The sequence below is a fragment of the Kickxella alabastrina genome (genome assembly GCF_025024165.1).
Source record: "Kickxella alabastrina strain RSA 675 chromosome Unknown BX661scaffold_1, whole genome shotgun sequence".
Lineage (NCBI taxonomy): Eukaryota > Fungi > Kickxellomycota > Kickxellomycetes > Kickxellales > Kickxellaceae > Kickxella > Kickxella alabastrina.
The window spans coordinates 809,837-837,538 of record NW_026251472.1 but is presented as its reverse complement, the minus strand read 5'-3'; the positions used below and the strand labels follow the sequence as shown (position 1 = coordinate 837,538).

At 46.7% G+C, this 27,702-nt stretch overlaps 8 protein-coding genes across 8 annotated transcripts; 4 read left to right on the top strand and 4 right to left on the bottom strand.

Moving 5' to 3' along the window:
* Positions 1–39: 39 nt before the first annotated feature.
* Positions 40–546, bottom strand: BX661DRAFT_139377 (Pre-rRNA-processing protein TSR2-domain-containing protein; the record flags this gene model as incomplete). Its single annotated transcript, XM_051532793.1, has 1 exon — positions 40–546. One exon carries the CDS (start codon positions 544–546, stop codon positions 40–42), a length of 507 nt encoding a protein of 168 aa, XP_051395122.1.
* Positions 547–831: 285 nt separating this feature from the next.
* BX661DRAFT_167951 (armadillo-type protein) lies at positions 832–4,836 on the bottom strand (the record flags this gene model as incomplete). Its single annotated transcript, XM_051533380.1, has 2 exons — positions 832–4,614; positions 4,801–4,836. 2 exons carry the CDS (start codon positions 4,834–4,836, stop codon positions 832–834), a joined length of 3,819 nt encoding a protein of 1,272 aa, XP_051395121.1.
* Positions 4,837–5,533: 697 nt separating this feature from the next.
* BX661DRAFT_175426 (adp-forming, beta subunit of succinate-CoA ligase) lies at positions 5,534–8,061 on the top strand. Its single transcript, XM_051534065.1, has 4 exons — positions 5,534–5,710; positions 5,887–6,019; positions 6,198–6,297; positions 6,605–8,061. The coding sequence occupies exons 1-4, from the start codon at positions 5,657–5,659 to the stop codon at positions 7,620–7,622; spliced, it is 1,305 nt and encodes a 434-aa protein (XP_051395120.1). The 5' UTR covers positions 5,534–5,656; the 3' UTR covers positions 7,623–8,061.
* Positions 8,062–8,091: 30 nt separating this feature from the next.
* On the bottom strand, positions 8,092–10,884 carry BX661DRAFT_175423 (OPT oligopeptide transporter protein-domain-containing protein). The gene is made up of 2 exons (XM_051534064.1): positions 10,802–10,884; positions 8,092–10,700 (listed from the first exon to the last, which is right to left on the bottom strand). Exon 2 carries the CDS (start codon positions 10,684–10,686, stop codon positions 8,143–8,145), a length of 2,544 nt encoding a protein of 847 aa, XP_051395119.1. The 5' UTR covers positions 10,687–10,700; positions 10,802–10,884; the 3' UTR covers positions 8,092–8,142.
* A 5,179-nt stretch (positions 10,885–16,063) lies between these two features.
* On the bottom strand, positions 16,064–18,314 carry BX661DRAFT_167948 (uncharacterized protein; the record flags this gene model as incomplete). Its single annotated transcript, XM_051533379.1, has 4 exons — positions 16,064–16,113; positions 16,170–16,299; positions 16,965–17,030; positions 18,228–18,314. 4 exons carry the CDS (start codon positions 18,312–18,314, stop codon positions 16,064–16,066), a joined length of 333 nt encoding a protein of 110 aa, XP_051395118.1.
* A 581-nt stretch (positions 18,315–18,895) lies between these two features.
* Positions 18,896–19,976, top strand: BX661DRAFT_4081 (uncharacterized protein). Its single transcript, XM_051539147.1, has one exon. It carries the CDS (start codon positions 19,011–19,013, stop codon positions 19,572–19,574), a length of 564 nt encoding a protein of 187 aa, XP_051395117.1. The 5' UTR covers positions 18,896–19,010; the 3' UTR covers positions 19,575–19,976.
* Positions 19,977–20,446: 470 nt separating this feature from the next.
* BX661DRAFT_139397 (uncharacterized protein) lies at positions 20,447–20,794 on the top strand (the record flags this gene model as incomplete). Its single annotated transcript, XM_051532795.1, has 1 exon — positions 20,447–20,794. A coding segment is annotated over one exon (348 nt), but the record flags the coding sequence as incomplete, so codon positions are not given.
* A 3,557-nt stretch (positions 20,795–24,351) lies between these two features.
* On the top strand, positions 24,352–27,681 carry BX661DRAFT_175407 (uncharacterized protein). The gene has a single exon (XM_051534063.1). It carries the CDS (start codon positions 24,647–24,649, stop codon positions 27,581–27,583), a length of 2,937 nt encoding a protein of 978 aa, XP_051395115.1. The 5' UTR covers positions 24,352–24,646; the 3' UTR covers positions 27,584–27,681.
* Positions 27,682–27,702: the final 21 nt, after the last annotated feature.

Sequence of the window (27,702 nt, the reverse complement as noted above, 5' to 3'; positions counted from 1 at the left end):
TCTTTCTAGTTTACAAAAAAAAGAATGTACATGGAATGTCTAATCCTCGTCCATTGCATCGTCGCTATCGCTATCGTCGTCTTCGGAGCTGGATTCCGAACCGTCCGCATCGGGCCGGGCAGCAGCCTGCGATCTCTTCGCAGCGCTGGCATTAGCATCCCGCGCCTCGCGAGCCTCTCTCTCCTCGGCAAGCTTATTGACAGTTGAATGGTTGCCATTTATGCACTCGATAAATATGGCCGTGAGCCTGGCAGCAACCTCCTTCTCACTACCGTCCTCGAGCGAAATATTAAAGTCCTCGGTCATAATGTCTAACAAGATGGCCTCAAGATCTGTGGGCTCAGGCCTCTGTCTCTTTGCCGCCGCGTTGTTGAAGAACTCAACAATTTCATCGACCATGTTTTCGCGCTTGTCCTCGGTATCACCTCCTCCCCATTCGTTCTCTACTGCGAGGGCTAGCGCGGTCCACTTAGCCAGAATATGGTCGACACCCTCGATGAATGCGTCCTTGTTGAGTTTACTGTTCGAGGCAGGTGGCGTGGGCATTTGAAAAATCAACTAAACCTCTTTTTTTTAAAAAAGAATATTTCAAAAGTAAAAATTATTTTTTTGAGCCAAAGCAACAACAAAAATTGGGGTTCGGATTAGCGTGGCATACGGCTGCAAATGCTCGTACAGTTTTTGGGCAGATCCACGTGCGCAAAGGAACATGCCCATCGATATCGATATCGATATGGCTGAGAATATAAAATAATTAAAGGCTAATCTCTGGTTAAACTCTGTCAAAAATCAATGCAAACAAAAAGCTGTCAGTTGACAGAAGAAAAAAGCCTATTTAGACGCGCTGCCCTGCGTGCTAATGATCTCCTTGTAGTAGACGGACATGCTACCTTCAGTAGAAGACGCCACCTTGGCAACCAGATCCTTGTACTTGGATGCTCTGATGCCCGGCATCTTCGAGGCAGGCTCAAGGCTGACCAAAATGCCCACAGTGGACCGAATCATGTCCTCGAACCGCTCGAGCTCGTGCTTGACGGCCTTAGGGTGGGGCTTCTTCTCCAGGGTTGCTGCAATTACCGATAGCAGCGCGTCAAGGTTTGCTGCATAAACTGATGTTAGCGAGGAAGCAGACTCGCTGACAATCTGCTGCACGACCGCGCGGACCTCCTGCTCCTCGTCCATGCCACGCAGCACGCAGTCGATAAAGTCGCTGGTGTTGATGGCAGCAGGCATTTTGCGGACAAGCACGTGGACGCACTGGTAAGCGCACTTGCGCGCCTCCAGGCCGTCGTCGATCTTCTTAGTGAACGGTCCCATTGTGACGGTCCTGATAAGCGACGTATCGATTTTGGTCTGCGCAAAGAGCACCGGCTGGATCGAGCTGACAATGCCCTCGATCAGCGCAGGCTTGGACTGGATGATGGTGTACATCGCGAGGAGGCTCAGCTTACGCACGTTGACGTCGATGTTGCTGATGTTGGCGAGAACGGTAGGTAGCACCAGCCCGATCTGCTCCTCGCATGCCGGGGTCAGCTGCTTGTCGGCAAGCAGCGTGCGGAACGCAGTGATGAAGGTCAGCCTGGCATCGACGCTGCTGCCACTGGCGCCGATGCAGGCCGCGAGCTGCGGAATATACGTTGTCGGGAAAGACACAGCGAACACGGCCAGGATCTGGGCAACGGCATCTGGGAGTGGCTTTTCAGCCGATTTGACGTACTGTGTCACCTGTGCCCACATGTCGCTGGCAACAGAGCTGTCGCGCTTGGTGCCGACCACATGTTCGATGGCGACTTTGACCGCCTGGAACATGCTCAGCGCACCGGTTGAGTCTGCGCTGGTGGCATTGGCAAACAGTGCGGGCAGCGTGTCGGGGTTGCTGCCAGCGTGGCTCCCGAGAGCAATTTCCGCTTCGCTGCGAACATCTTCATTCTTGCACTCTGCAAGATTATTCAGCTGCTTGATCAGAGGCTCGTCCTGAGCAAGCATCCCGCGCAGAGCTGCATACCCCAGCGTGCGCAGGGCAAGGCAGGCGAGGGAGGCACCTCCAGCTGACTGTGGCACTAAATTGATGTTCTTAGACAAGAAGTCGTTAGACCATGCCAGGCCCTTGGCCTGGTAGTAGCCCGTGTACAACGCCAAAATGCTCTTTGCCGCGTTGGCCAGATTCTGGCTGGGGAACTGCGCCTGGATCGCCTCGCTGCCGCTGGAGTTGCGCTGCTTGATAAACTGCGCGTAGGCAGCGCGCCAGTTGTTGATCAACTCGGCGTTCCAATAGGAAACGGTGTCCGGGAACTTGCGGCCGAGGTTCTCGAAAAGTTCGCCCAGCGCGCTGGAGCTTTGGTGCTCATATACAACCACAGCGGATGTCAGCTTGATGAGGGTGGGCATAACCTCCTGGATGTTGCTCTTGGACACGCAGGGGCACACCTGAGCGAGCACTTGCAGAGCAAGAGAGGGTGGTGAGACGGAAGCCCGGCTCATAAGGTCAATCACGCCCTGCAAGATGCGGTCGCTGATTCCGGGGAGCATGTCGCTGCTGTAGCCAGACAAAAGCTTGATAATCTCAAGCGCGCCGGCATTGATCGCCGGGTCGTTCTGCCCAAGCAAACCGACAGCTTGCTCTAAAGCAGAGGGCGCGATCTCGAGCACCTTGGCACGAGGCAGGCGGGTGGGCTGGCTCGCTGCAGTGACAAGGGCGTTGATGAGCACCAAGTTATGTGTGAAACCGTGTTTCCACGTGGTGAGCCTTTTCAAAGCCTGGTCGACGGCTGAGGCATCGACCACATCGCCAAACTGGCGGAGCAGCGTGCCGATAAAGACGCAGGCTCTGGTGCGCAGGGTTTTGTCGGTCGCGTTGGCGGTCGACAGAGAAAGAGCCGCCATCTCTTGGATCCAACCATTAAACCGGGAAATGTCCCTTGCATCGTTGTCCGCAGACTGGCGGAGCAGATTGACGAGGCTGGCGGCAACGTCGAAAGAGGTCGCTGGAACTTGGAATGTCTTGCTCGAGACGCTCTTTGTGATCCCGTCCTTGGCAACAAACACAAACTCGGCGGCGGCATCGGACATGTTTTTGCGAGTAAGGAAAACGCGCAGGAACTCGAGCACGTCGAGCTTCAGATTGGTCTTAACCAGGCTGGTCGACACAGACTGCAGGGCGCCAGCAGTGTCCTCGGCGTCCAGCGTTGACACCAGAACGGGTGTGATGGTCGACAGGTGTGCGTCCAGTATAGAGTTGTGGATGACGACGAGCCTGCTAAAAATGGTAAACGCTAGCTGCTTGGTTTCGGTCGCCTTGGGGTAGCTCCCTATTGCCGAAATGAGCGCTGACACGGTACGGGGAGTCTGCTGCGAGAGAAGTTCAGGCACATTGTTCTCGACATCCATGGCAACAGTTGACGGCACGTCAACCGGTGCCTTTAGCAGGTCGAGTATGGTTGCATAGGCCAACAAAATCTCTGCGCGCACAATGTCCTCGCGCTCCTTAAAGCAGCCAATTAGCGCTGCACCGATGTGGCTCACCATGTTGTCAGGTGTGTAAAGATTGCTCTTGATAAGTGCAGACAGCAGTTTGACGCCATTGAGGCGAATCTCCCACGAGTCGTCCTGGTCGTCCTCATAAATATCATCGTCAAAATCGTCGCCAAAATCTTCGTCGCTTCCAGTGATCATCCCGTCATCGGCGCCGTCCTCATCCTCGTCCTCGTCGCCGTAGTTGTAGTTGGGATCAAACTTCAGCGCCGTGATGGCACTGTCGTAGATCTCGTCGCGCCGACCCTGTGCGAGCTCAGGGCAGTGACGCACAATAGTCTCAAGGGCGATCAACGAAGCGACACGACGTTCGCTCTCGCTCTCGTCGACGGTCTTGAGCTCAGCGTCAATAATTGTAGGAATGAGGTTTGCGAGGCGTGACGGGCTCTGGCGAGTGATGTTTACGAGCACGCGGAGCAGAATGACGCTGTCGCTATCACTCGAGCTGGTAGAATACCGCCTGAAGATAATGTCGAGGGCTTGGTCGGAGCGCTCACCAGGCACGCTGACAACAAACTTGCCCAACGCCTCAATGGCGCGCCTACGCACAGGAATGCTTTCGTGGCTGATGTAGCCCAGAAGCTGGGTCTGAACATTGGCTACAGTGTCGGCATCGGCAGCAAGATGGTCGCCGGCATGTGTCAGAATCTCGGACAGGGCAACAAAGATGTCCACTGTGACATCAGCGGGCAGGCTGTTTGATTTGTCCAGAGCCTGTACGATGGGGGTTGCCTGGTTCGCTAACGCGCTCCTGTTGCTGACGTCCTCGGCAGCACGACTGACCACAACCCGCAGTGCCATACTCAGTGCACTGTTGCCTGAGTATTTGCCTTTGCTCTTGATGCTGTTGCAAATGGCGATGACGATGGCTAGCACTGTATCGGTACCGATGAGGCCAACAAGCTGGCCAAGGCACTCAATAGCAAGGTTCTGTACGTAGCTTTGAGGATCCGACAGCGAGTTAACAAGTGATTCTGAGTACAAGCCGCCATCTACATTGCTCAGCTTGGCCTCCGGGCTCTTCAAGTAGCTCAGCAGGTCGCTGACTGCCATGCCACGGAGATCCTGGTCGACGTTTTTCACCTAAATGACAGACGATTTGATTAAAAATAAAGACGGTTAGCAACGGCATTTTCAGCTTGGATGGCGAGCAGGTAAAACATGGCACAATGCACATTCCGAAGCTCGATGAAATGTGAGCTCCCCAAATTGAACTGCCACTTTTTCTCTGGCAAACACATTTATGCCGGTCTAAACGGGCCGACTTACCTTTTCGAGATATTGTTGGCAGTTGTGAGTGGTCATGTCTATTGTTGTTTTCAATGGTTTGAAAAGTTTAGAGAATAATAGAAATAGTAGTGTTGCTTCTGTTGCTGTCGCTGCTGCTGTGGTTCGTAGTGATAATAATGGTGATGGTACTTGTGGTGTACTTTGAAGATAAATGAGAAATTGGAATTTTATTTTGAAAATAATAAAGGCAAAGTGAAAAGAGGGCCAGGATCGATGACAATTTGGATGAGGGCGAGGGCATTTGCATTGAGCTTGCTGCGCACAATCAAAAGCTGCTCCCGCTAAGCCAATCTTTCCTTTTACCCTCCCTTTTTAAAGCCAACACCCGCACGTCAGCATCCATCCACCGCGCAATTTGAGCACAAAGCCCCAGAGCCTTTGTGCCTTTACGTTTTTGTGTCTTTACATCTTTGCAAGCGCGCCCTCCCCTTTTAACGTGCGCAGTGCTTGATCTGTTGATTATTTAAATACTTCAAGTTCCTCGAGCGTGAAGGCACAATTTCATTTTTTTTGTTGAGCTCACCACAACGGCGATCTCGCTTAGCTTTTCGCATTTTCAGCACCAGGATCCGAAGAAGGAAGAAAATTTTGAAATAATGTGTGGATCGTCTACACTACTTTTTTGTGAGGCGTTGCGTTCTTGCCTCGCTGCTCGGAAAATTAAGAGGGCTGCCCAACACAGCTCAGCAGCAAAACAAGGGTTTGGGATCCCTTTTTTTCCACCGCTATTTTTGAAGAACCCCCAAAAATCGAAAGCCTTTTTTCTTTAGCTTTTGCAATTTAGTTTTTTTATACCCTCTTTAACGAAGAATCATTTTAAACAGCACAAACCGTCATGTTCCGTCTGTTCGCCAACTCGTCCAAGAGCGCTCTGCGCACCGCCACAAAGGTAATTAGGAGCGGAATTTGGACATTTTTCTGCGAATTCAGCATTTGTGACTCCGAAGCTACCCCAGCCCTAGCTACTTTTTTATTTCACACAGTACCTCGGACAGCTCAGTTAACATTCCCAATACTAAACCAAGCACAGATTTCTACCACCATGATTTTTAACCTGCCGAGTAGAACCAGCAAGTGCGCAACTTGAGCATCCACGAGTACATGTCCGCCGACCTTCTGTCGGGAGCTGGCATTAAGGTCCCCCAGGGATTTGTTGCCTCTTCGCCCGAGGAGGCCTACCAGGCCGCCAAGAAGCTTGGTAAGTTTGCTCCACTGCACTGCACTGTATTTTACATTTTATATGGGCCAACAGCATTATCTGTTGACCTTTTGCGTCTAGGATCACCTCCGCGGTAGATCTACCACGAGTCACGTATATCCTTGCAAGTCACTAACCTTGCAATTAAGCAGCCTGTTTGTGTCTTCTATTGACTTAGGCACTACCGACCTGGTCATCAAGGCCCAGGTTCTGGCCGGCGGCCGCGGCAAGGGTCACTTTGACAGCGGCCTTAAGGGTGGCGTGAAGGCCATTTACAGGTAAGCAAACCGTCACTGCACATTTATTTTATCCGCGCTGTTCTCGCCAGCCCGAAAGCAGAAACATGGAAAATACCAGCCCGCACTTTAGTTCATTCGTTCAATTGGATCTGCACTTTGGCTAGCTGTGTTTTTCCAGTTTGGGCAAGGCTGGCCCTGTATTTCCCCTTTTTCGCAGCGCAAATCCTTTAATGTGAATGTGCCCGCTAAAACAGAAAACTAATATTGACTTTATATCTTTCTTTCTTGCCAAATGCCCCTTTACTCGGCTTTCCCGGTTCATTTTGAAATCCGTCGGTCGCCTTAGCCCCGAGGAGGCCCGCGATCTGTCCAGCAAGATGATTGGCCACAAGCTTTTTACCAAGCAGACCGGTGCCGGCGGCAAGGAGTGCAACAAGGTGTTCATTGTCGAGCGCAAGTATGTGCGCCGCGAGTACTACTTTGCCATCCTCATGGATCGTGCGACCAAGGGCCCGGTCATTGTTGCCAGCTCCCAGGGTGGTGTTGATATTGAGACTGTTGCCGAGGAGAGCCCCGAGGCTATTTTTAAGCTGCCCATCGACATCAACAAGGGTCTGAGCCTTGAGTCCGCCCAGGGCCTTGCTGATCAGCTTGGCTTTGTTGGAAACGCCCGCGAGGAGGCTGCCGACACTTTCCTCAAGCTGTACAAGCTGTTCCTGGCCAAGGATGCCACCCAGATCGAGATCAACCCCCTGGTCGAGACTTCAGATAACCAGGTCATGTGCATGGATGCCAAGTTTGGCTTTGACGACAACGCCAGCTTCCGCCAGAAGGACATTTTCGCCCTGCGCGACCCCACCCAGGAGGACCCCCGTGAGGTGCAGGCCGAGAAGTGGGATCTGAACTACATTGGTCTCGACGGCCGCATCGGCTGCCTGGTCAACGGAGCCGGACTTGCCATGTCAACCATGGATATCATCAAGCTGCACGGTGGCTCGCCCGCCAACTTCCTTGATGTCGGTGGCTCGGCCACTGCCAAGCAGATTACTGAAGCATTCAAGATTATCAGCTCCGACGCTGGTGTCTCGGCCGCTCTTGTCAACATTTTCGGCGGTATCATGCGCTGCGACGTCGTTGCCCAGGGCATTATCGACGCTGTCAAGGAGCTCGACCTCAAGATCCCCCTTGTCGTGCGTCTGCAGGGCACCAACGTCGATGAGGGCAAGAAGCTTATCAACGAGTCAGGCATTGCCATCTTCCCCTGCGACGACCTGGACAAGGCCGCTGAGCTGGTTGTCAACCTCAGCGACATCACGTCACTCGCTCAGAAGGTTGGTGTCCGCGCCAAGCTGTCCCTGGAGTAAACAATTAAATACAAGCGTTATGTTGTGCTGCTTTTATTTATGTTTTCTATTTATTTTGTTTGCTAAAACTTTTTCTAGTATTGGTTGTTCTGTCGATAATATGGCAAGAGTACTGCGACTTAAAGACGACCGACGCTTAATACGATCAACACTCCACTGTAACAAATTTCCGACCTGTTAGGTTACTTTGGAGATTGTATTTACCCCCCTGGTTTCTAAGCGCGCTCCGGGTTGCTATGCAATCAGGATAAGAAAGATGTTGATTTGCAGGATATTTGACTTATTTTAGACATGTGTAGCCTCATTGTTTTCCTCGGTGTAATTTTGGCGTGCGTAGCATCACCAATTGGGCTGACTGTATCAATTGAGTTTTAGTGTCAAAATTTTCGGTTACTTTTAATATTGGACTTCTGATATGATAAGCAGGCAAACAAAGGCAAGAACTTGAAAAATAAATGAAAAAAATGGTTGTAGAAAAAAAAAAGAAAAATATGAATGGTTCACCGTAGGTAATACACAACTACGATTTTATCCATGGCTGTGAACTCAGCGGGCACTGACGGTCTATCTGGTTCCCCCACCAATCGAGATTAATGCCGTTCTGCGACAGGGCCAGGAACTGGAAAATCCCCGAGAGCGCCAGCCCAGAGTCGAGACCGGCAGAAAGTGTAAAGTTGTACCTTTGCCACCACATGTTCCAGTACCGATGTATCAAAAAGTTGAAGATGAACCCAAACAAAAACCACATGGGGAAGTCAACCGGGGGCATTGGTGGCAGCCCGACAATTCCGGAGAGTATCACTGGAATATAAACGTACTTAAGCCATTCTACAGAGGGGAAGCGACGCTGGAGGAAGTACACGGGAATGGGGAGGAATATGCCAAAAAGGAAGCCCCAGAGCAGCGGGCTGTACGGTGAGCCCTCGCCGAAAACCTTCAGAGGGCCAATGAGATTCCAGATTATGGATGCACTGTATACCAGGTTGGTCGAGCGACAGACCCACGGGTAGCCCTCAGGCTGGCACATTCCTGGGATATGGTCAATGAGCCAGAAGAAGAGACATGTCTGGATGACGACGCTGATGATTATGCCAGCGACCTGGTAGATGAGCACCTGGCGTGGTGGTATTTTCATATAATGTGCCAGCTTCATGTCTTGTGCATATGAGAGCGCCTGGGCAAGGCTGCCATGACCGTAGAGCTTGAGAATTGAGTAACCTGTGGGTATACCTTGCAGAACCAGACCTGAGAGCAGCTCGGCAACCAGACTGAGTCCCGGCTGCCTGTTGGAGACTGCCTGGATTATGCCTACAGGAATAATTAACACAATGGCGATGGCAAACGACAAGATGTAGCCCCACCACGGAACACCAATTTTCATTCCCGCACCAATGGCAATTCCTATTGCGCAGCTAGCCACAAGCATAACCAAGTACCACCAGGTCTTGACTGGCGGATACTGCATAATAAGCCGCCCATGTACATCGTCATGCTTGGACTTTGACTCGCGCACTCTGGAAATTATCTCTTTTCCATTGTAGAGCCCGATGTGAACCAATATAGACATCAGCGCGGCAAAACCAATCCCATAGACCCATGAAAACTCAAGTGACATGCGCAAGGGGCTGTATTCAGCATAAGCCTGCGGGTCAAACACGCCATCACGCATAACACTAGAAATGTTGTAGAGCGTGCTGTTTGTTGTGTACACATTAGCGCCATAGAGCGGCAGTGTGGCTGCGCCCCACATGTTCTTAAAGTAGCCAATAGGCAGGGCAATCCAGAAAACAAGCACAAATCCCAGGAATAAGTTGCACGCAGCCCAGAAGGGCGTGGCGATGGGACTTAAAAGGAATGCATTCGAGAAGACACTCCAATCCAGTGAAAAGGACAGTACACCGAGACCCCGCTTGCCATCGCCTATCAGGTTGGCCAAGTGGTTGTTCGGTGCAATTAGACAGAGCACCGATATGGTTGACAGGACTTGCAAGAGATATCCAGGCACAAAGTACCACACAAAGCTGCCCGCAAAGCATATCCAAAAGAACTGCGTTCTGTTCATGCTGGACATTGACTTTGGCCTCCAGCGTTTCCACAATGATCTGCGTGCACTACCATTTTGCGCTGCACTTTCGGCAGACATCACAGCAGCGGCGGCGGCGGCCTTGTTTTCGGCGTAAGTGTCGCTTTCGTGAAAAGTGCGAAAGAGAGACGCATTTATGAGTGTCGAGGGCCAGATCATTGGCGCTGGGAGTACCAGGAGTGTGCGGGAAAGACCGGCGAGTGAGTAGGCAAATAGCTGGCCACTAAGGAGCAGAATCAATGCCGTCCACAGTGAAAATGATGGGTCGTAATACAAGCGCAGTACTGCAAAGATATCAACGGTCAGTGCCATGTTGGAGCTGGCATTTGCCATGAGCGAAACCAACACATGCTCCTTGATGGTAAATGGACCTGGGTTCATTGACCACTTGTACCCAAAGCAGTTCCATGTCCGCACAGGAAGCCCCCAAGCCATTGCAACGCCTACCGGATAGCACAGCAGCTGCACAATAAGCAAGTTAAGCGCAATTGGGTTGTCGCGCTCCCAGTAAAATTGGTTGACGAACGAAATGAGAAACACAAAAAACACACCCAGTACAGCCGAGCGAAACGTCATTGACGGCATTGACGGCATGTCCGTGTTGCTGACTGCTGTGCGTACAACTTCAAATGGGCTATCATCGAGGTCAGCACCCTTGGCGCTGTCCATGTTGTGCTTTTCATTATCTACAGTGCCGTTTTCACCTGAGTTGTAGCCGAGAAGCTCTGCTCCCTCACTTTCAGAGCCCGTGTACGTACTGCTAGAGTAATTCCCGGCATCAGCCTTTTTCTCCGCATAAGCAGCTGTGTTTTCTAGTGTATATGGTGTTGCCGCTGCTTTATTTTTTTTGGCGGCTATTTCTATCTTGTCTACATTTTTTCTTCCCGTGCTATGGTGCACCTCGGGAGCGCTAGGTTGTGAACCCAATGTGTCGATATGCGACTCATCCCCGGCATCTAAATAACCCTTGGGACCCGCCATGCACTTGGGAGATGCTACAGGAAATTATTCGTAAATTCAATATTAGGGTGCTGAATTTGATGCAGAGCGAGCAATTGCACATATCAATTCGCATTGGAAGCAATGCCAAGCTTACATTATATTTCAAGGCCTCTTGTGCAACAAAAAAGTATATATAGCTAGGTGTAAATTGTTTTTTGCTAGTACACTAATTATGCGTTTGGTTTGTAATAATATTATATGTCGAGGACAATATTTAAGAAAAAGAATTGGTGAATTTTAATAGTACAAACAAAATACAAAATTTAATGGAATCAGTGATATAGTTTTGTATTGAAAGGCGAGGAATACAATAGTTTTATGTATAAACCTGGAATATTTGGATCACAAGCAGCCTAGAAAATAAACAAATAAACGAATAAACATACTATGAATGGGAATTATAGCAAAAATAAAAACGGTTGATGCGTGGCTAGCAAAAATTGCAAAGTATACCGGATATTATATACTAGTTAAAAACTAATGCAGCTGCCGAAAACATGCATTTAACTATTCTCCTTGCACCGAGTGCGTTTTGAATAAATGGCCTGAGCGCAATTGTAAACGCCAAAATTTGAGTAAGCAATACATGCCACCGTTAACTGCTATCAAAGCCCAATACCGGCTTTTTTGGTGGCAGAATGATAAATTTAACATTTGTGGTTTTATTTGTGGCTGCGCAACATTTGTTTCTCCCCGCCAGTTTTAATTTTTTGTGAGCAATATCGGAAGTCTGAGCTTTGGTCTAAAAAAACAAACTATTTACCAGTGGGTTATTAAGAAAACACGTACCTGAAATTTAACTAGTCATGTGGAAATTTGAAAACAATTTTTTTTATTGAATCCGTTGCTCCTTGCTTGAGTTTCCTTAAAAAGGCTGTTTCGATATAGAAGGTATAGGAAAACGGCAATGTGCAATTATAAAACTAAACGAGGCGCGCATTGAATACATAAGCAATCCGCTACTCGCTTTTTTGTTATTTTGTTTTCAAAATTGAAATGATTGGGTCAATATACCAAACTAGTCGGTTTACTTTTTTGTATGGCTAGCCTAGCGCATTCACCAATTTGTTTAACAAATAACTCAATGCCCTATTCACCAATTAGGGACATATGCACATATGCACTTTTCCAGTTTATCCCAGATTTATTTTTTATTTATTGCTGTGGAGGCTAAAATAAACTGGTTGTGACGACTGCATTATTTGTAATTTTTAGTAAGCACTTGGTAAACAGCATAGCACAGCAAAATAATGAATAAAAAGGGAACATTAAACTAGTGATAGCAAATGACGTACATATTGCAAAATAAAGTAATATGCATGGATGTATGGTGGCATAAATTCAGTAATAAAAATGTAAAAATGTAAACTCGCTGTTTCTTGCCCCCCTTTTTTCCCGAATTGCTGCAGTGTATAAAATATTTATACATTTATAAAAGAAACATGGCGTAGCATAATTTAATCATTTTTCGCCATGTATTTATTTATTTAGCATACGTACCAATCAAATTTAAATTTAAATTATTTTCCAATAATCATTAAATGTCACATGTAAAAAAATATTATATAAATAAATGTTTGACAAGTGAAAAGGGTGATTGCATTTGCCTGATGATCTGCTACATGTGCAGCGCATAACATGCAAATAAAGTTTTGGGGGGAGAAGTGCGAAGAGAATAGCGGATATCGGAATAGATAAGTGAATGGCGCGGTGTTTCAACGCCATTGGATGAGACCAGGTGTTTATTTTATTTAGCTTTTCGCCTAAGATCATGAGAGGTGGAGATGTATTAGCCACCTGTACAGACAGGAAAAGAAAACAACTTGCATTCGGCGATCGCAAGCAGTGATATGACAAACAATGTAATTGTATTATTGGCTTTTTTAAAAAATAAAATTGACATGACCACCATAGCTGGTTAAACAGAAAATCCAAACCAGTTTAAGGTTTATCCCTTTTTGTAGGGAGCAGAAAGGACGTTTTGCTCGTTTTATTTGGTAAATTCTTTTTAACAAAAGTTGAAATCCGCTTCACTGCCACTCCCTATTTCCCACTCCCCACCAAATATTTTGTATTGCACTTTTTTAAAACTCTTTCTCAATTGCATCTGCGCCTCCCGCTGCTTTCGCCAAAGGGTAATCATCCATCTTCCAAAAACAAGGCTAAAGTGAAAGATTCACAGAAAGATTTGTGTGGACTTTATTTTGGAATCATCAAAATAGAAAACTCCAGAAATAGTGCGCGAAATTGTTGCCTGTTTTGTAAAAAAACAATTAGATATATGTGATGTTGCCGACTGGTTCCCTCTGGTGGGCTAAAAATATAAAATGGGTCGCCGTGCCTAAATGTTGCTCGCACATCCATTTCGCGAGATTCCCCCACCACTGATGCCAGCATTTACCTACTGCCCGGGAGAAAGCCCAAGCTAAGCAAAGAGATCGGGGCAGCTAAGGGCAGCCTTTTCAAAGAGACCGTACGCTTTGAGATCTACAGAGGAAATAGAGTGTAAAAATAAAAAATAAAGAATGCGGATATCAGCTCGGTTGCAAAAAAATTTATGCACGGCTGCATGCAAATAAATAAATAAAAATATGGAATACAATACAATACAATAGAAAAAGTGAAAAAGGGCGCGAAAAAATAAATGAAAAAAGAAACACCTTGAAATCAACACTAGCAATTGTACATTTGCATTGTTTTTCATAGATGTGCGATGGAAAAACGAATATATGCGCATGCCAGGTCCCCATCCCCACTTTCCTCACATGTATTCTGTTTTTGGAACCTGCTCATGGATGCGCAGCCGCAGGAATTGGCGCTGCTACAACATTTCCTCGCATATATTAGCAAAGATACGTAGGCATCTGCATATGCTGGCGGGTCAACGTTGCAAATCACCAACACTACCACAATTGCTGGGCCCGGAGACACGCGCACAGACAAGTACAGGTACGGGAGCAGAAATGGAGGAGACAATTTCGAGATTTGGTGTTTTGTCACTCACATGGCCTGCGGCTGCCCATTGATATCACAGCAATTGGGAATTGGGAATTCTGCAAAGCAAAGATATGTACATTCGCACATACAATTACTTGGCATCAGCTATTGTTTGTTGACACCCCCATCACTAGTGCTATATTGGCTGCCATCCTGTACTTGCAAATATGCAGCCACGGCAGTATACATTTGCAATCAGCAGCAGGCTTTTTTAACCACCCGAGGAGTGTCAAGAATATCAGCATGCCCATCACGGCTGTTTAATAAAGCGGGGATCTCTGGTCAGCAGAAAAGCCAAATAAAAAATAAAATAAAAGCATCATGCACGTATATACCGAAAGGGACATGCACGGCGTGTTAGAATGGGATACACCCAGCAGGTTGACATGACCAACTAGACACAAAATACAGGATACAAAGACAATATAATTTAAATTGTTAACGGCGATATCCGGTTATGAATATGGCTTCATTTTCCATTTTTTTCTGGAATCACAAAAAAAACTTACCAAAGTTATCAGAAAGGTCAACTGCAGTAAATCCGCTCACGCTGCCGTCACTCTGCACTTTTCCCAGGACTTCAATAAACTGGCTGTTGTAAGTGCACTCCTACAAAGTAAAGTAAACAAATGCAACAGCAGGGAAAATAAAGAAAATCACGTCGCAATTACTGAATGCCATTTTGTTGTCTATGTTAGATTCTGATAGTCGGATAATGAGGGATACCATCAAGGTATGCAGGCGCAGGCGCGTTGTACCAGGAATGCATGTAATTTAGACATTTGGGCAAATACAAGTATTTTTTAAATAAAAAATAGAAGCCGGGTGTATAGTATATATCATTGTATAAAAATGAGGCGTAAAAACACAAGGCAAGCAAGAAAAGTTGATATAATCGCGGTTTGCACTCTACCCGGGTCTAATTAATAAACTGGGATCAGACATATTTGCGGAAAATACGTGGGAAATTACAAATTGCTAATCATGACGCTCATATATGACATCGAGTGCGCAGATGTTCCCCGTATGGTGCGAGCACAAAAACATGTAAATATAGACATCACATACAAACAAGTGCGCTTTTGTTTGTTGTTTGTTGCTTGTGAATGTACAAGTGTGTGAAAAAAGACACCGATATCTGATATGATTGTTGTCATTTTATTTGCAGCCTCCCATCATGACATTCCTGCCGACAAAAGACACCCGCAGGATAATACCGACTTGGATTTAAAAAAGGAAAATGTAGACATTTGAATATACAATTGCAAAATGGTTTATTAAAGCATTTGCTGTAGAATAACAAGCACAATGAGAGTGAATAAAGCAGCGGACAGACATTCTCAAAACGGCAATCAATAAATGTTGAAATAAAACAACAATTGCTGGGACATGTAGGCTCAATGCTGGTCACAGACAAGATGCAGGACGCCACCTGCGTCGCATAGCTCAATTTGGGGAGGCACTTCAAACAAAGATAAACACAACACTTGTGAGAAAAAAGCAGATGGTGTCCAACTTTGAACAAATAGGGAAAGCGATGTGTAAGTAAAATAAAAAGATAATACGGGGGGTGTACGAATAATGCAATGCCATGTATTGAATGCAATAACAGCAGGAATTCGAGTGTTCTCTTTGTATTAAAACAAAGTCCGGCATATAATGAAAACCAATTTGGAAAAGGACAAAAGCAAAGTCATGCTTTGTGTCCTGTTGTCAATCGCATTTCAAGACAATGTGAACAAAAAAGAAGGACACAGAAATGTTCATGCCGCTGCTGCTGCTGATATTAATGACGGAGGCATAGTAAATCAAATTGGGGTGCAATATATAAACAGGGCGGAGGTAGGCAATAGTCAGCTGTATGGCCAATATGCATGATATTGTCTCGAGGATAAGCCGCAGCAAGAGAATTCAATTGCTTATGGATTGTGTGCAAGGTGCCTCTGTTTCTCATTAATCACATTTGGCCATATGCCGACGCGAAAGGCTGGACATGAGAAGCTCATAACATACTTGATTATGATGCAGTTTAAAAATATGTGCCTGTTGTGCACAGAACCAAAATGACATTCAGCGCAGTTATCCGGATATTCAGTAATATAGGTGAAAAATAACCTGGATAACGCACAATGCCTGGGAAAAATCATTGAAAAATCTGGGTATGCAAAAAAATCGTAAAGAGAGAATGCAGATACCGGTAAGGCCTTGGCACCAATAAAATGCAGTTGCACGTGGAAATTGATTGTTGAATGTCAATGGACTTGAAAAAAAAAGTGCACAAAAAGCCGCGTAGTAGATAGGGCTTGAGATGCCCAACAAGGGAATTAATTTATTTTATCCACTCCCCCAAAATAAAAATTCAAACAATTGGTGGCAGATTATTGTTGCTGTTGTCGTTCTGCAGCCAGCCTGTACACAGAGACACACATATACTCACACGGACAAAGAATGTCAATTGGTTTTACTTGCAAAGAAATTTAAAAAATCATTTGACTGCGCATTAAAGATAGTGCCAAGCCTTGTTTTGGTACCAGGGAGCAGTAGGCGTGCAAAGTGCAGAGTGACTCGTGCACACATCAATCGCAGTAGCTGCGCCTATGCGATCAACACAGTTGCCGAGCATAAGCAGGGGGGAGGATTTGTGGCGATATGTGAGTGGCAATACATGAGGGAAAACGTTGGGTCTAGACACAACAACCCCGACAATGTATTGGTGCATGTAAATGTGCGAGTAATATTTGCACTTTGTGTGGAATAACAATAACAACAGCGACAGAGGGTGTCTAAAACCAGCAGTAGCAGCAATAATAGCGATGATAATAACCAGGCCCTCTTCCAATTTGACCAACGTTGATTTATAAGACAGGCATGATTGAGGGGCGGCGGGGGGCGCAGCGTGTAACAAGGTTAAACAATGTTATTTTTGTAAAAAAAAAATTCCAAGAGGCTGGAATGCTGGGATGTAGTAGCAAAAGTAAAATGAAAATAACAGTAGTTTCACCAACACACCTGGCGCATAAAATATCAGAAAAGGGATGCACGAAATAGAGGCAACAATAGCATAAACAACAAACAATTCAAGGACAATAAAATAAAAATAAAAATAAAAAAGTACAACGCAGTACAATAATAGCATATTGATGTTCAGCTAATATTGACAGTATGTCACACAGGAATTGCATTCGCAAAACAATAAACATTTGCGTCCAAAAAATAAAATAAAAAGCAATAGAGCTACGGTTTGATAATGATGCACTTACAACTGCTGGATTCACGGTAACAGTCTTTCCGTCCGATGTCTCAAGAAGAAACGAGTTACCCTGAGCCTATACGCAATACAACAGCAATATGTAAACCAACACGTGCAAACAATAAATTGCACAGCGACACACAAACAATATGCTTAAGTTTAGTAGTAAATTAACAGCACAGGCTGAAATCGTCACATTCTGCAAAAAACAAGACAATTATTTCAAATTATTCAACGCGGCAATGATATTCTGCAAGCTGCGTGACCTGTGAATAACAAACCGACACTCATTACATATTATTGTCTGCTGCCACAAGTCCCTTGTGACAGCAGACAATGCGAGAAATCAATGACAAGAGTAACCACGAGACGATTCTTGTTTTCTACTGGAAACTCTGAATCGTCAAATATTCGAAATACATAATTGCAATTAAACATCTGTCAAACAATGTGCCGGCACCACAAAACTGTCTGCTCCCTATGCCCCTTCCATTCTCTCCCCGTGTTTAAATGTGGCAACAAAATATATAAAAATAAATGTTGCAGAAAAAATATCACAAAAGTATGACGCAATAAAAATACCAGAACAATATTCAAAAAATATACCAAAAACATTCGCAAGCGCACTTGCCAATGACAATGAGAGGGGGCTTGAGGAGAGATTGATTGTGGCCCACATGGGAATTGCCAGAAATATAACAACATAAACATTTTAAAGGGCCGATAATTCACTGATATTGCGTTTCAATTGAAAAGAAAGTGCAGATGAGTGGGGGCAGCGCGCGCAACAAGGCACCCAGCCGCTTTAACCACGCGCCCCCGTTTTCTACATGTGTACGAACTGATTTATCAGCGCTGGATGCAAGCATTCGCTTCAGTTGTGCCGTTGGGTGTTTGACCACATCGCCGCTGTGTCTTTACACGTCTTCAGCGCTCACAATGGCAACGGCAACGGCAAAGAGATTGCGCAAATGCGGAACAAACAATGCCCGAAACGAAGTGCCAATTGCTCCACGCAGCTGTCAGGCGCGTGTATCATTACGAAAATAAGCTAAGTTGGCTGCATGATCTAAAAAAGTGTATTTATGTTGCATTCTGAGGACACGGGCTTTGACGTGTGGGAGCTTCGCGACAGCTGAGGTGGTGAAATGGGTGGAAAAGGCAATAAATATAGAAGGCCGCATCAGCATAGTGGCTACACCACACTGGCATGGAAAATATAAATTATACTGCTGTGTGGGTAGGGTGGCGGATAAGGCGCTGTATACATTACCTCTACAATACGCCCAGCGAGGCGGACAGTGATGTTGACGCACTGCTGAAGCATAGAGGCGTTGATGCGAGGTGTCGGCTTGTCCATTTTTACTGTTACTATTCGGTGGTTTTGACGAAAGACAGAATTCGAATTTTATAGAGAGGGTGGAATTGAGAAGCAAAAACAATAATGTGAGTGCGAAGACACAAGAGAGGAGCGGGCCGAGTCCCTGTAATATTCCAGCGTGGATGATCCACCTACCGCTGCGCACAAAAAACAAGGAGCTGAACGCGCGGTTACGCGTCTGTTGGCTTTACGCGAGCGCGGCAATGATCTGATTTCGCCTTGATTTCCATCTGGGTGAATCATTCGATCAAAATTACACTTTTGGCTAAAATTTTCATGTTTGCATGATCCAAGCCCAGTGGCCATCCGTTCCGCCCCATTTGCGCCACTCCAAAGTCCAAATAAAAATGCAAGCGTTTTTTTACAGATCCGGCGCTGCGCTTTTCTCGTGCAAGGCGGGATTGCGGGCGAACGAAGCAAGCGTGGGATGTTTGGCTTCTGCATTCGAATCAAAGGCTGGCACTTGTTTACTTTTCCACCCACCCAAATAACAAATCAGCCAGCCAGCCAATTTGCCAGAAATAAAGTGGGTGGGCTTATTGCAACCGACTTGCCTTTTAAGAAACCGGAGCGGCTATATCATTGGGGGCGGCTATCGGGCACTTATTGGGGGAGGGGCAATCATTCGCAAGCACCAAGCAGCAAGCAAGGCAGGGAATTGGCTCGCGCCCGCTCATGCAGCCAGGACAACAGACATATTTAATTGCGCACTGTGGCCACCCAGAAAGCCCCAGCCAGAGAGTGGGAGGGGGTTGGCTGCCCACCTGTACAACCCATTCCATTGCGAATGACGCTAGGCTTGATGGAATCTGTTCTCAATTCAGAAAGAACAAAAACTTCAGGAAAGCCGCACAAAGCCCACTCTTGCATCATTCTCCACGGCCAATCATTTTCTACTATGCGCTGGATGTAGATTCGCCCAGCACAAAGCAACAAGCAAATTGGCACAAACACCACCAAATTGGCCGGGTGTCTGTATCCAAGCAGCAAAGCCAAAAAAGCGTGGAGATGCCGAGCTGGCATTATTTACTCACTTTTGGCCTTTGCTTTGGCTTTGGGGCTTTAGCTTTAGCTTTAGTGAATATCACAGCCAAAGCCTCGCCCAATAACAGCGCAATATATCTAAATTGGAGTATCTTGGATTTGTATTCCACTTATATAAGGGCATTTTGGCTTTATGTGCACTTTTTTGTCTCTGCCTGTCTGCACAATCCCATCAACCAACCAACTGCCCATTGAATTTTCGTCACTGCCGCCTCATTTAGCTTACAATAACTTTGCCTTTTACACTCATCAAAAACATTTTTACACCAGTTTTTCTTTATTTTAGTTGCGTCCTACTCTCCTACTCCTAGTTTATTTTTAATTATTTCCGCCTCTTATTTCCCGCTCTACTCAACGCATCCCATCCAAGGATACCCAAAACATTTTTTTGCAACTTGCAAGTACTTTCTCTGTTTGGTGCTACGCCAGACTGCAGGTTTGAACATACACAATCCCATCATCGTTTTTCGCTTTTTCGCTTTTTCATTTTTTATTTTTCGGCTGAGACATAAAACAGTTGCAGTCTTGTCACCCATCGTTTTTTGACAAAGCAGAATTTTCACATTCTACATCTGATTTGCTACCCTCTCCCCCCCTCTATTTACCACCCCCTCTTTATTGCCAGAAATTGACAATAAGCGCACAACACATGCTATTTTAGGGATCGTCTGGCACAGTCCGTCGATTACCACCCCCTTTTACCCACCCCCTCTTTTTTATATAATTTTATTTTTTGTCTGGGACGTTCAAAAGATTTAAATACACCTTAGCCGAGCCTGGGTATTTTTGATTCACTTTCCTGAGCAGCACTCATCTTTTCATTTTCAACTTGTACTTTTCATCATTATAATTATTCGACCGACACACTCGAGGCTAAACGTCATTAGACACTTTTTATTACTTTTGTACAGGCCTCTCTGTGTACGCTCCCCCTCTCCTCCATCATTCATTTTTCCTCTTTCACACATTATTATTATTACCCACACATTATTCTCAGCATGGATTCCACCACACTAAACAACGAGCAGATGGCCTTTGTCGCAGCGCGGACATTCGCCAAGCTGTGGATGCCCCGGGGACAGCGCGAGTCGCTGCAGTCATTTCAAAAGTTTTGCTACGAGCTGCTCCGCTCGACACAGGTTGCCATGCCCATTGTCATGCTCACGCTGCTCTATGTCAGCAAATTTAAGCAAAGATTTCCCGGTCTCCACGGAGGCAATGGCAGCGAGTACAGGATGTTTGTCGTTGCCCTAATGTTGGCCAGCAAGTACCTTGAGGACAACACTTTCACCACACAGACATGGTCCGAGGTCTCGCACTTGCCCGCAAAGGAGCTGACAATTATGCAGCGGGAGTTTTTGACTGCCCTTGATCACCGCCTGCATGTTCCAGAGTCTGAGTACAATGCGTGGATTGCCCGGTTGCAGACCATTGTGCTGGATAACAACAAGGGATGTTATAACATTACGCTTGGCTCGCCACAGATGTCTGAGCAGTGCTCGTCTGTTGATTTGCAGGTTGTGCCCTCGCCAGTGGCCACCCAGCTTCATGAGCTTCCTGCAATGGAGATGTTGACACCGCCACCTGCCAAGCGTGTGCGCCAGGCAGCGGCGTCGGTGTCGTACCCGGTCTATTATGTGTCTGGCGCCAACAACCGCGTGCGCTCTGTTGTTGAGCCATTCGGCATGCCCTCACACTCGGTTGCAGCATTGACCCCGCTGTACACCCCGCCCGCAGCCAATGTTGGCTTTGCTCACAGCGAGTTTACGTTCAACGCCCCATCCTCCTTTTCCGCTGTCGCCCAGCCAAGCATGTTTTTCCAGCAGCAGCAGCAGGCTCAGCACCCCCTTTTCAGCGCTGCTGACCTTGGCTACTCCGCTTCGACCACGGTCCTTCCGCCAGTGAGTATCCCCGCTCAGCAGTCCAGCTACCCCGCCATCCAGCGGCAGCAGCAACAGCAGCAATTTGGTGTGCGTGCGGCATCCTCTGCCGGAATCTACAGCGGAAACAACCTTGGTGTCGGCTTTTTTGACAACTCTTCCAAGGCCTCCCTTTCTGTTCCGTCTGTCAACAGCATGAGCAACACCAACCTATTTACCCATTTTCAGCAGCAGCAACAGCAGTCAGTTGTCCCCCGCACCTCAACAGATGCGGCGGCAGCGCTCGCTGCACAGTACCCATCATTGTACTTTAGCGCCTCCACCCTTGGCTTTGTATCTGGGGCCACCAGCGCATTCCCAATCTACACGTACGGCGCCTAAAAGAGACGGCAAGCTTAAAGCAACCTTCCCCTCAAAAAAACGAATGTCTACGCACAAGCAATTGTGCGTGCACGATGTATTATTCACACTAATGTCTCCACCGCGTCAAAACAAAAGCATTCGTCCAAATTGTACAGTATATACCAACCCACCTTACCTCCTCTTTTACCCTTGTGTAGATTTTTATTAATTACGACACCAAATTTAATGTACAAATTATTTTAACCAGTTTATTATTATTATTATTATTATTATTTTGAATATTTTGAAATAATTAACCCGCAGATATGCACGACACGCGGCCAAAATTATGTGTTTATTTGGCAGCTGGGACGAAAACACAAACACATACACAAATATACCAATGAAGGAAAATCCTATTCTTGGCTGCAGTGTTTTTCCTTCCAGCTCACCTTTTCCTTCTTTCTGTTTTCTGTTTGCATTCCATTCTCAACAACGAATGCGTCCACAAGAAATAAAATATCGGCAGCATCACCATCGTGCCCTTTATTTTTGTTTATTTGGTAGAAGTTGTGCAACTATTCCCGTTTTCTCCGCGCCACCCATTCAATACCAGCAGGGCGAGATATAAATTGAAAGTTCCCAGAATTGCAGTGGAAATTGCATCGTCATGGTTTTGCAATTCTGGTGTGCAGATCTCACTGTGGGCTTTCTCTTTCTGGCCATGCACATCGGATATAAAACATGTCCACCATGACACATGTTGATATGGCTTTAGCAATAATATCCAGCATAAAGAGCCGAGTAGTCGAAACTTCTATCCCACTCTTTAAAACACGGAGCGCAGCGTGGCGATGATCCGTAAACAAGCTTGCTTGCTTGTGATATGATGATGATGTGGAAATTGCTTTTAATAGTTTGCATGCAGAGCGACCGATTTGTACGCCAGTATGGCCTGTTTTAGTTAATTACCTCCCGAAAACAACAACAATTATTTCTCACACTCCACTCTCAACTTGTTGTTTGCTGAAATTGAAGCAGAAGCGGATTACTCAATTTCAGAATAGTTCCGGGCCAATCTTCTTTTAGACAGATTGACACTGATTTTGGTTTGCTCTGTTTTAACCTACACGTCCAAATTGGGAGAATTGTGATGAGCGTGGTTTTAGCTCTATCTTTAGCAAATCAGGTTTTTTTACTTCTGCACAACACTTCCGCCGGTCATGATGTAACTCCGCCTGACAATATAAGGAAGCGCCCAGTCAATTGGCTGACAATCTGCAACGTGGGCTTTACCAGGCAACCACCCCTTCTCACACACATAACTGAACAGTACACTCCCACTCTGCCCGCACTGCAATTGCACAAATGTTTCGCTTTATGCGCATGACTGTGAGCAGCAGAGAGAGAGAAAGATGACACGTTTTGAGTTTAGCTGTAGTGTATTTATTTTGTTTCCCAAGTCTGCTTTTTTCGCAGCACTGGTGTAAATTATTCCGCACTTCTGTGGGTGGGAGTAGTCAAACATTTCGTTTAATGTATTTATTTTTCTCTCTAGTCGAATATTTTGTTTTGCACAATTTATTTTTAGTGGCTGCCATTTAAATTATTATTTAAAAGCCATTGTCGAATTGTGCAACTCAACTTTGTATATTGTAACGATACTTAAGGCTTGGTGCTGCAGTCTCTTTTTATAAATAGCTTACTCTATAAAAACAAGTTTGCTGACAGCTGACAGCTGACAACAGCCAAGACAAATAAAAATAAAAAGAACAGCAAAGAAAAGAATATTAATATATTAATTAAAATGACTCCTTTGTATGTTTTGCAATATATTTAAATATATCTTATTTGATGCATATATTGGCATTCCGATTTTTCTTCCAAAAGCACTTTTAAGCTTTCAATTAAGTGCTCAAGAGAACTTACGCAGGGTTTCTTTTTAATTATTTCTTTGTCTTGGCCAACGTGCCTATTTTTGCCAAGAACCTTTTTTTTGCGCTGACCAAACGCTGCGCCGTTTTGTCTTATTTATTTAATTTTTGCTCATTTGATTTATTTGTACAAAGCATTTTCAAAACTTTGCCGATTATTTTAATTTTTATTCTTTGCAATTTTATTTATCTATTTTTGCAATTTTATATTTATAAAAAATAAATAATTGAAAATTGACAAAAGGCAGCCAAAATGTCTGTATATTTTGGCTCTATCATTTGTCTTTCTTTGTAACTTCATATAATGAGCGCACGCTTTCTGCTGTTTAAATGGTGCGAGAAAAGGGAGCACCACATGAGCGCCCAAGGCTTTGTACAAGCGAGCGCTCATCATGGTTCACCTGCTTTCTCAAAAAATAAAATAGGATAGGGCCCAGCCATATGCTTTCACGGGCAGCTGGCTTAGCAAAAAAAAAAACTTGCCGTAGCACGCAAAAGAAGATTTGCTTTCTGTGTGACTAAATTTGGATTGCGGTCCGGTGTCGGTTGCTTGCTATTATATAAATTTTATAAAAATGAAAACGTGGAATAAAGCAAAATGCATAATCTGTTACTCCCAGTGTCCATCACGTGCAATCGTGCCCATCGTGCACATCATGCAGATGCTATAGTGTCACGCTCTGCTTCACTTGGTGAGTTTTCCCCGTCATAACTGTCGTGGACGGGTTTTTAAATAAAACCACGTTGTGACTGTTGATCACGCAGCTTTGAATGTGATCAAATATTTGATTTTTCTGTGATCGGTGATCAGTGTTACGCAACCAAAATTTCGACTTTTTTTTCTCCCGATCAGTTTCAATATTAAAATTCTGTGCGAGTTTTGAAACAATAAAAGTATTCTTCTGCTTCCAATTTTTATACTTTTGAACCTCTTATTCCCTTTTGCTTTTTAATACATTTTCAATTGGACTCTAACTGCTGATTTCTACCAGCAAAACCTTTTATATCACTTATAGCCACTTTTGTTTATAGACTTTCTCTTCGACACAAGCATCTTATAATAGCGCACCTTGCCGCATTCGTAGAGAGCATCAGTTACAGTTACCTTAAAATGGATGTTGACAGTACCCCGCACTCTCTCCAGGATGTAAACAGGGCCAAGCGTCAGCGCACAGGCTCGGTGACTTCAGTTTGCGACGGTCTCGGTAAGGCCATTTTGCAAAATAGCGTGCCAATGTGGCAAACTGTGTCAGAAGGTGCATTCGGCGGCATTGTGTCTATCCGGTTCAACCAGCCTGTCAACTTTGACACCAATCCTCCAATGTGCTCCGAGGCAACCGGCTTTATTGTGGATGCCAAGCGCGGAATCATTCTGACAAACAGACACGTCGTCGGCTCCGGGCCCTTTGTTGGCGAGGCCATTATGCACGATCACGAAGAGGTCAGCGTCAAAGCCATATACCGCGATCCCATCCACGACTTTGGCTTCTTGCAATTTGATCCGTCCAAGGTCAAGTATATGAAGCTTGTCGAGATCCGGCTTGCCCCTGAGAACGCGCGCGTAGGAATCGATGTGCGAGTGATCGGTAACGATGCCGGTGAGAAGTTATCTATTTTGGCGGGCTCTATATCACGCGTTGACCGCAATGTACCCGAGTACGGCACCATGACCTACAATGATTTGAACACATTCTACCTGCAGGCTGCATCTAGCTTGAGCGGAGGCAGTTCAGGCAGTCCCGTTATTGATATCAACGGTGATGCCATTGCACTGCAGGCGGGCGGCCGGTCTGAGGAGGCAACTAACTATTTCCTTCCCCTCGACCGCGTGAAGCGTGCGCTGGAGATGATCCAGGCCGGTAAGCCGGTGCTCCGCGGGTCGATGCAGACGCTATTTACGTACGTGCCATTTGACGAGGTCAGGCGCATGGGCCTCCCAGAAGAGACCGAGGTTATGGTACGCAAGATTCGACCCGAGGGCATCGGCATGCTGGTGGTCAGAACCTTGCTCCCTGAAGGACCCGGCGAGGTTGCGGGAATTGAAGAGGGCGATGTGCTTATCAGCATCAACGGCGAAGTTGTCACGCACTTTGTGCCGCTCGAAGAGTATATGGACGACAATATCGGCGGCACGCTTGTACTGCAGGTCGCACGCGACAAGAAAATTATCAATATTAGCGTCAAAGTCGACGACATGCATGCCCTCACGCCATCGCAGTTTGTGACGTTTGGTGGTGGCGTTGTGCACGACTTCTCCTACCAGCTGGCATACACATACAACTTGCCTGTGCGTGGCGTCTTTGTGGCGTCTGCGGTGGATTTGCTACAGAACAACCCCTGCGCTGAGGGCGTCATCATTGACAGCATCGACAGTAAGCCCATCCGCAATATCGAGGACTTTGTCAGCGTCATGAAGACAATACCCGATCGCGCCAGTATCTCGCTCGAGCACTACAGCATCGAGGATGTCCACACCAGGCAGGCGACGTCCATGTACGTAGTGCACCAGTGGCACAAGATGAGCACCTACTCGCGCAATGATAACACTGGGCTGTGGGACTGCGAGCGCATTAAGGATTTCCCCAAGGCGCGCGAGATCAGCCCAATAGACATCAGGTTCCCCACCATGGATAATGAGAACGCCGGCAAGGCAGCGCAGGTCTCCAACTCGATTGTCATGGTGCGCAGCATGTTCCCAGTAAACATAGACGGGGTCGACACATATTCATGGACCAGCTATGGCGTTGTGGTTGATGCGGAGCACGGCCTGGTGGTGGTCAGCCAGCGGACAGTCATGACCAGCATATGTGAGCTGACAATCACTATCGCTGGGTCATGCATCATCCCAGCAAAGTTGCGCTTCCTGCACCCGACGCTCAATTTTGCCATCGTCCAGTATGACCCCAGGCATATCGGCGACACTGATATCCGCGCGGCTTCGATCTCAAAGAAGCCCCTGCGGCCTGGTGACGCCACGCGTATGATTACGCACAGCAGATACAGCAACCCGCTGTGCATCAACACGGTGGTCACCGAGACTGTACCGCTCGACGTGCCCCTTTCGGAGTCACCAAAGTGGCGCAGCATCAACGCCGAGTCGATCCTGCTTGAGAGCCCGCAGGCGCAGCACCATGCCTTTGGTGTGTTGGCCGATGACGAGGGCAAAGCGCAGGCTCTTTGGCTGGCGTACATGCATGGAGACGGCAAGCGGCACAAGTACGCCGGTATGCCTATTCAAGCGATTCTACCGGCGCTCGAGCCCCTGCAGCGCGGCGAGGAGCCCCGGCTGCGCAGCCTGAACATCGAGGTCACCATGCTCAGCATTGCAAAGGCTGTCAGCTCGGGCCTCAATAAGGAGCGCCTGTCAGAGTACCAGAAGACCAGCTCAAGCCGCAATATGATGTTCCAAGTTGCTCGCGTCGAGACCCTGAGCAAGGCGTTCAAGGTGCTTAAGGAGCTTGACATCATCATCAGCATCAACGGGAAGCCAATGAAGAGCATTGACGATCTGGACGTCCAGTACTCACACGAAAAGCTCGAAATTGTTGTTCTGCGCCGGAAGAAGGAGCTGACACTGCAGGTTGAGACCTCGGAGTGCAACCGGGACACTGAAAAGGTTGTATTTTGGGCGGGCGCCACATTCCAGGCACCGCACAAGGCAGTGCTCCAGCAGTCACGTACGGCGCCGTCGGGCATCTACTGCACGTCCATCAGGAAGGGCTCGCCGGCCGAGATGTACACCATGAGTGCGACTTTCTGGGTCACTCACGTTAATGGAGAGAAGACCCCTGATCTGGGGTCGTTTGAACGTGCCGTGCGGGTGTGCCCCGATAACACGTACGTGCGCATCAGAGTGATGTCGTTTGATTCGGCGCCTCTGGTGCTGAGCATCAAGATGTGCTACCACTACTGGCCGACGTCGACTCTGACCCGCGATTCCTCTTCTGAGGGTGGCTGGCGCAGCGAGGTAGTGTGTGGCTCGACAACCCCATCTTTGATTAACAGTGATTACCTGGCTTCATCCACAATGGATTGCGAAGAGTGTTAGATATGCACTTTTTTGGACTAATTATTAATTTCAAACATTTATAACTAATTTAATTTGCCCCAATATTATCCAGTTGCAAAATGCAATCACAATTTCGGAACACAGGTGTGCGGCAAAAT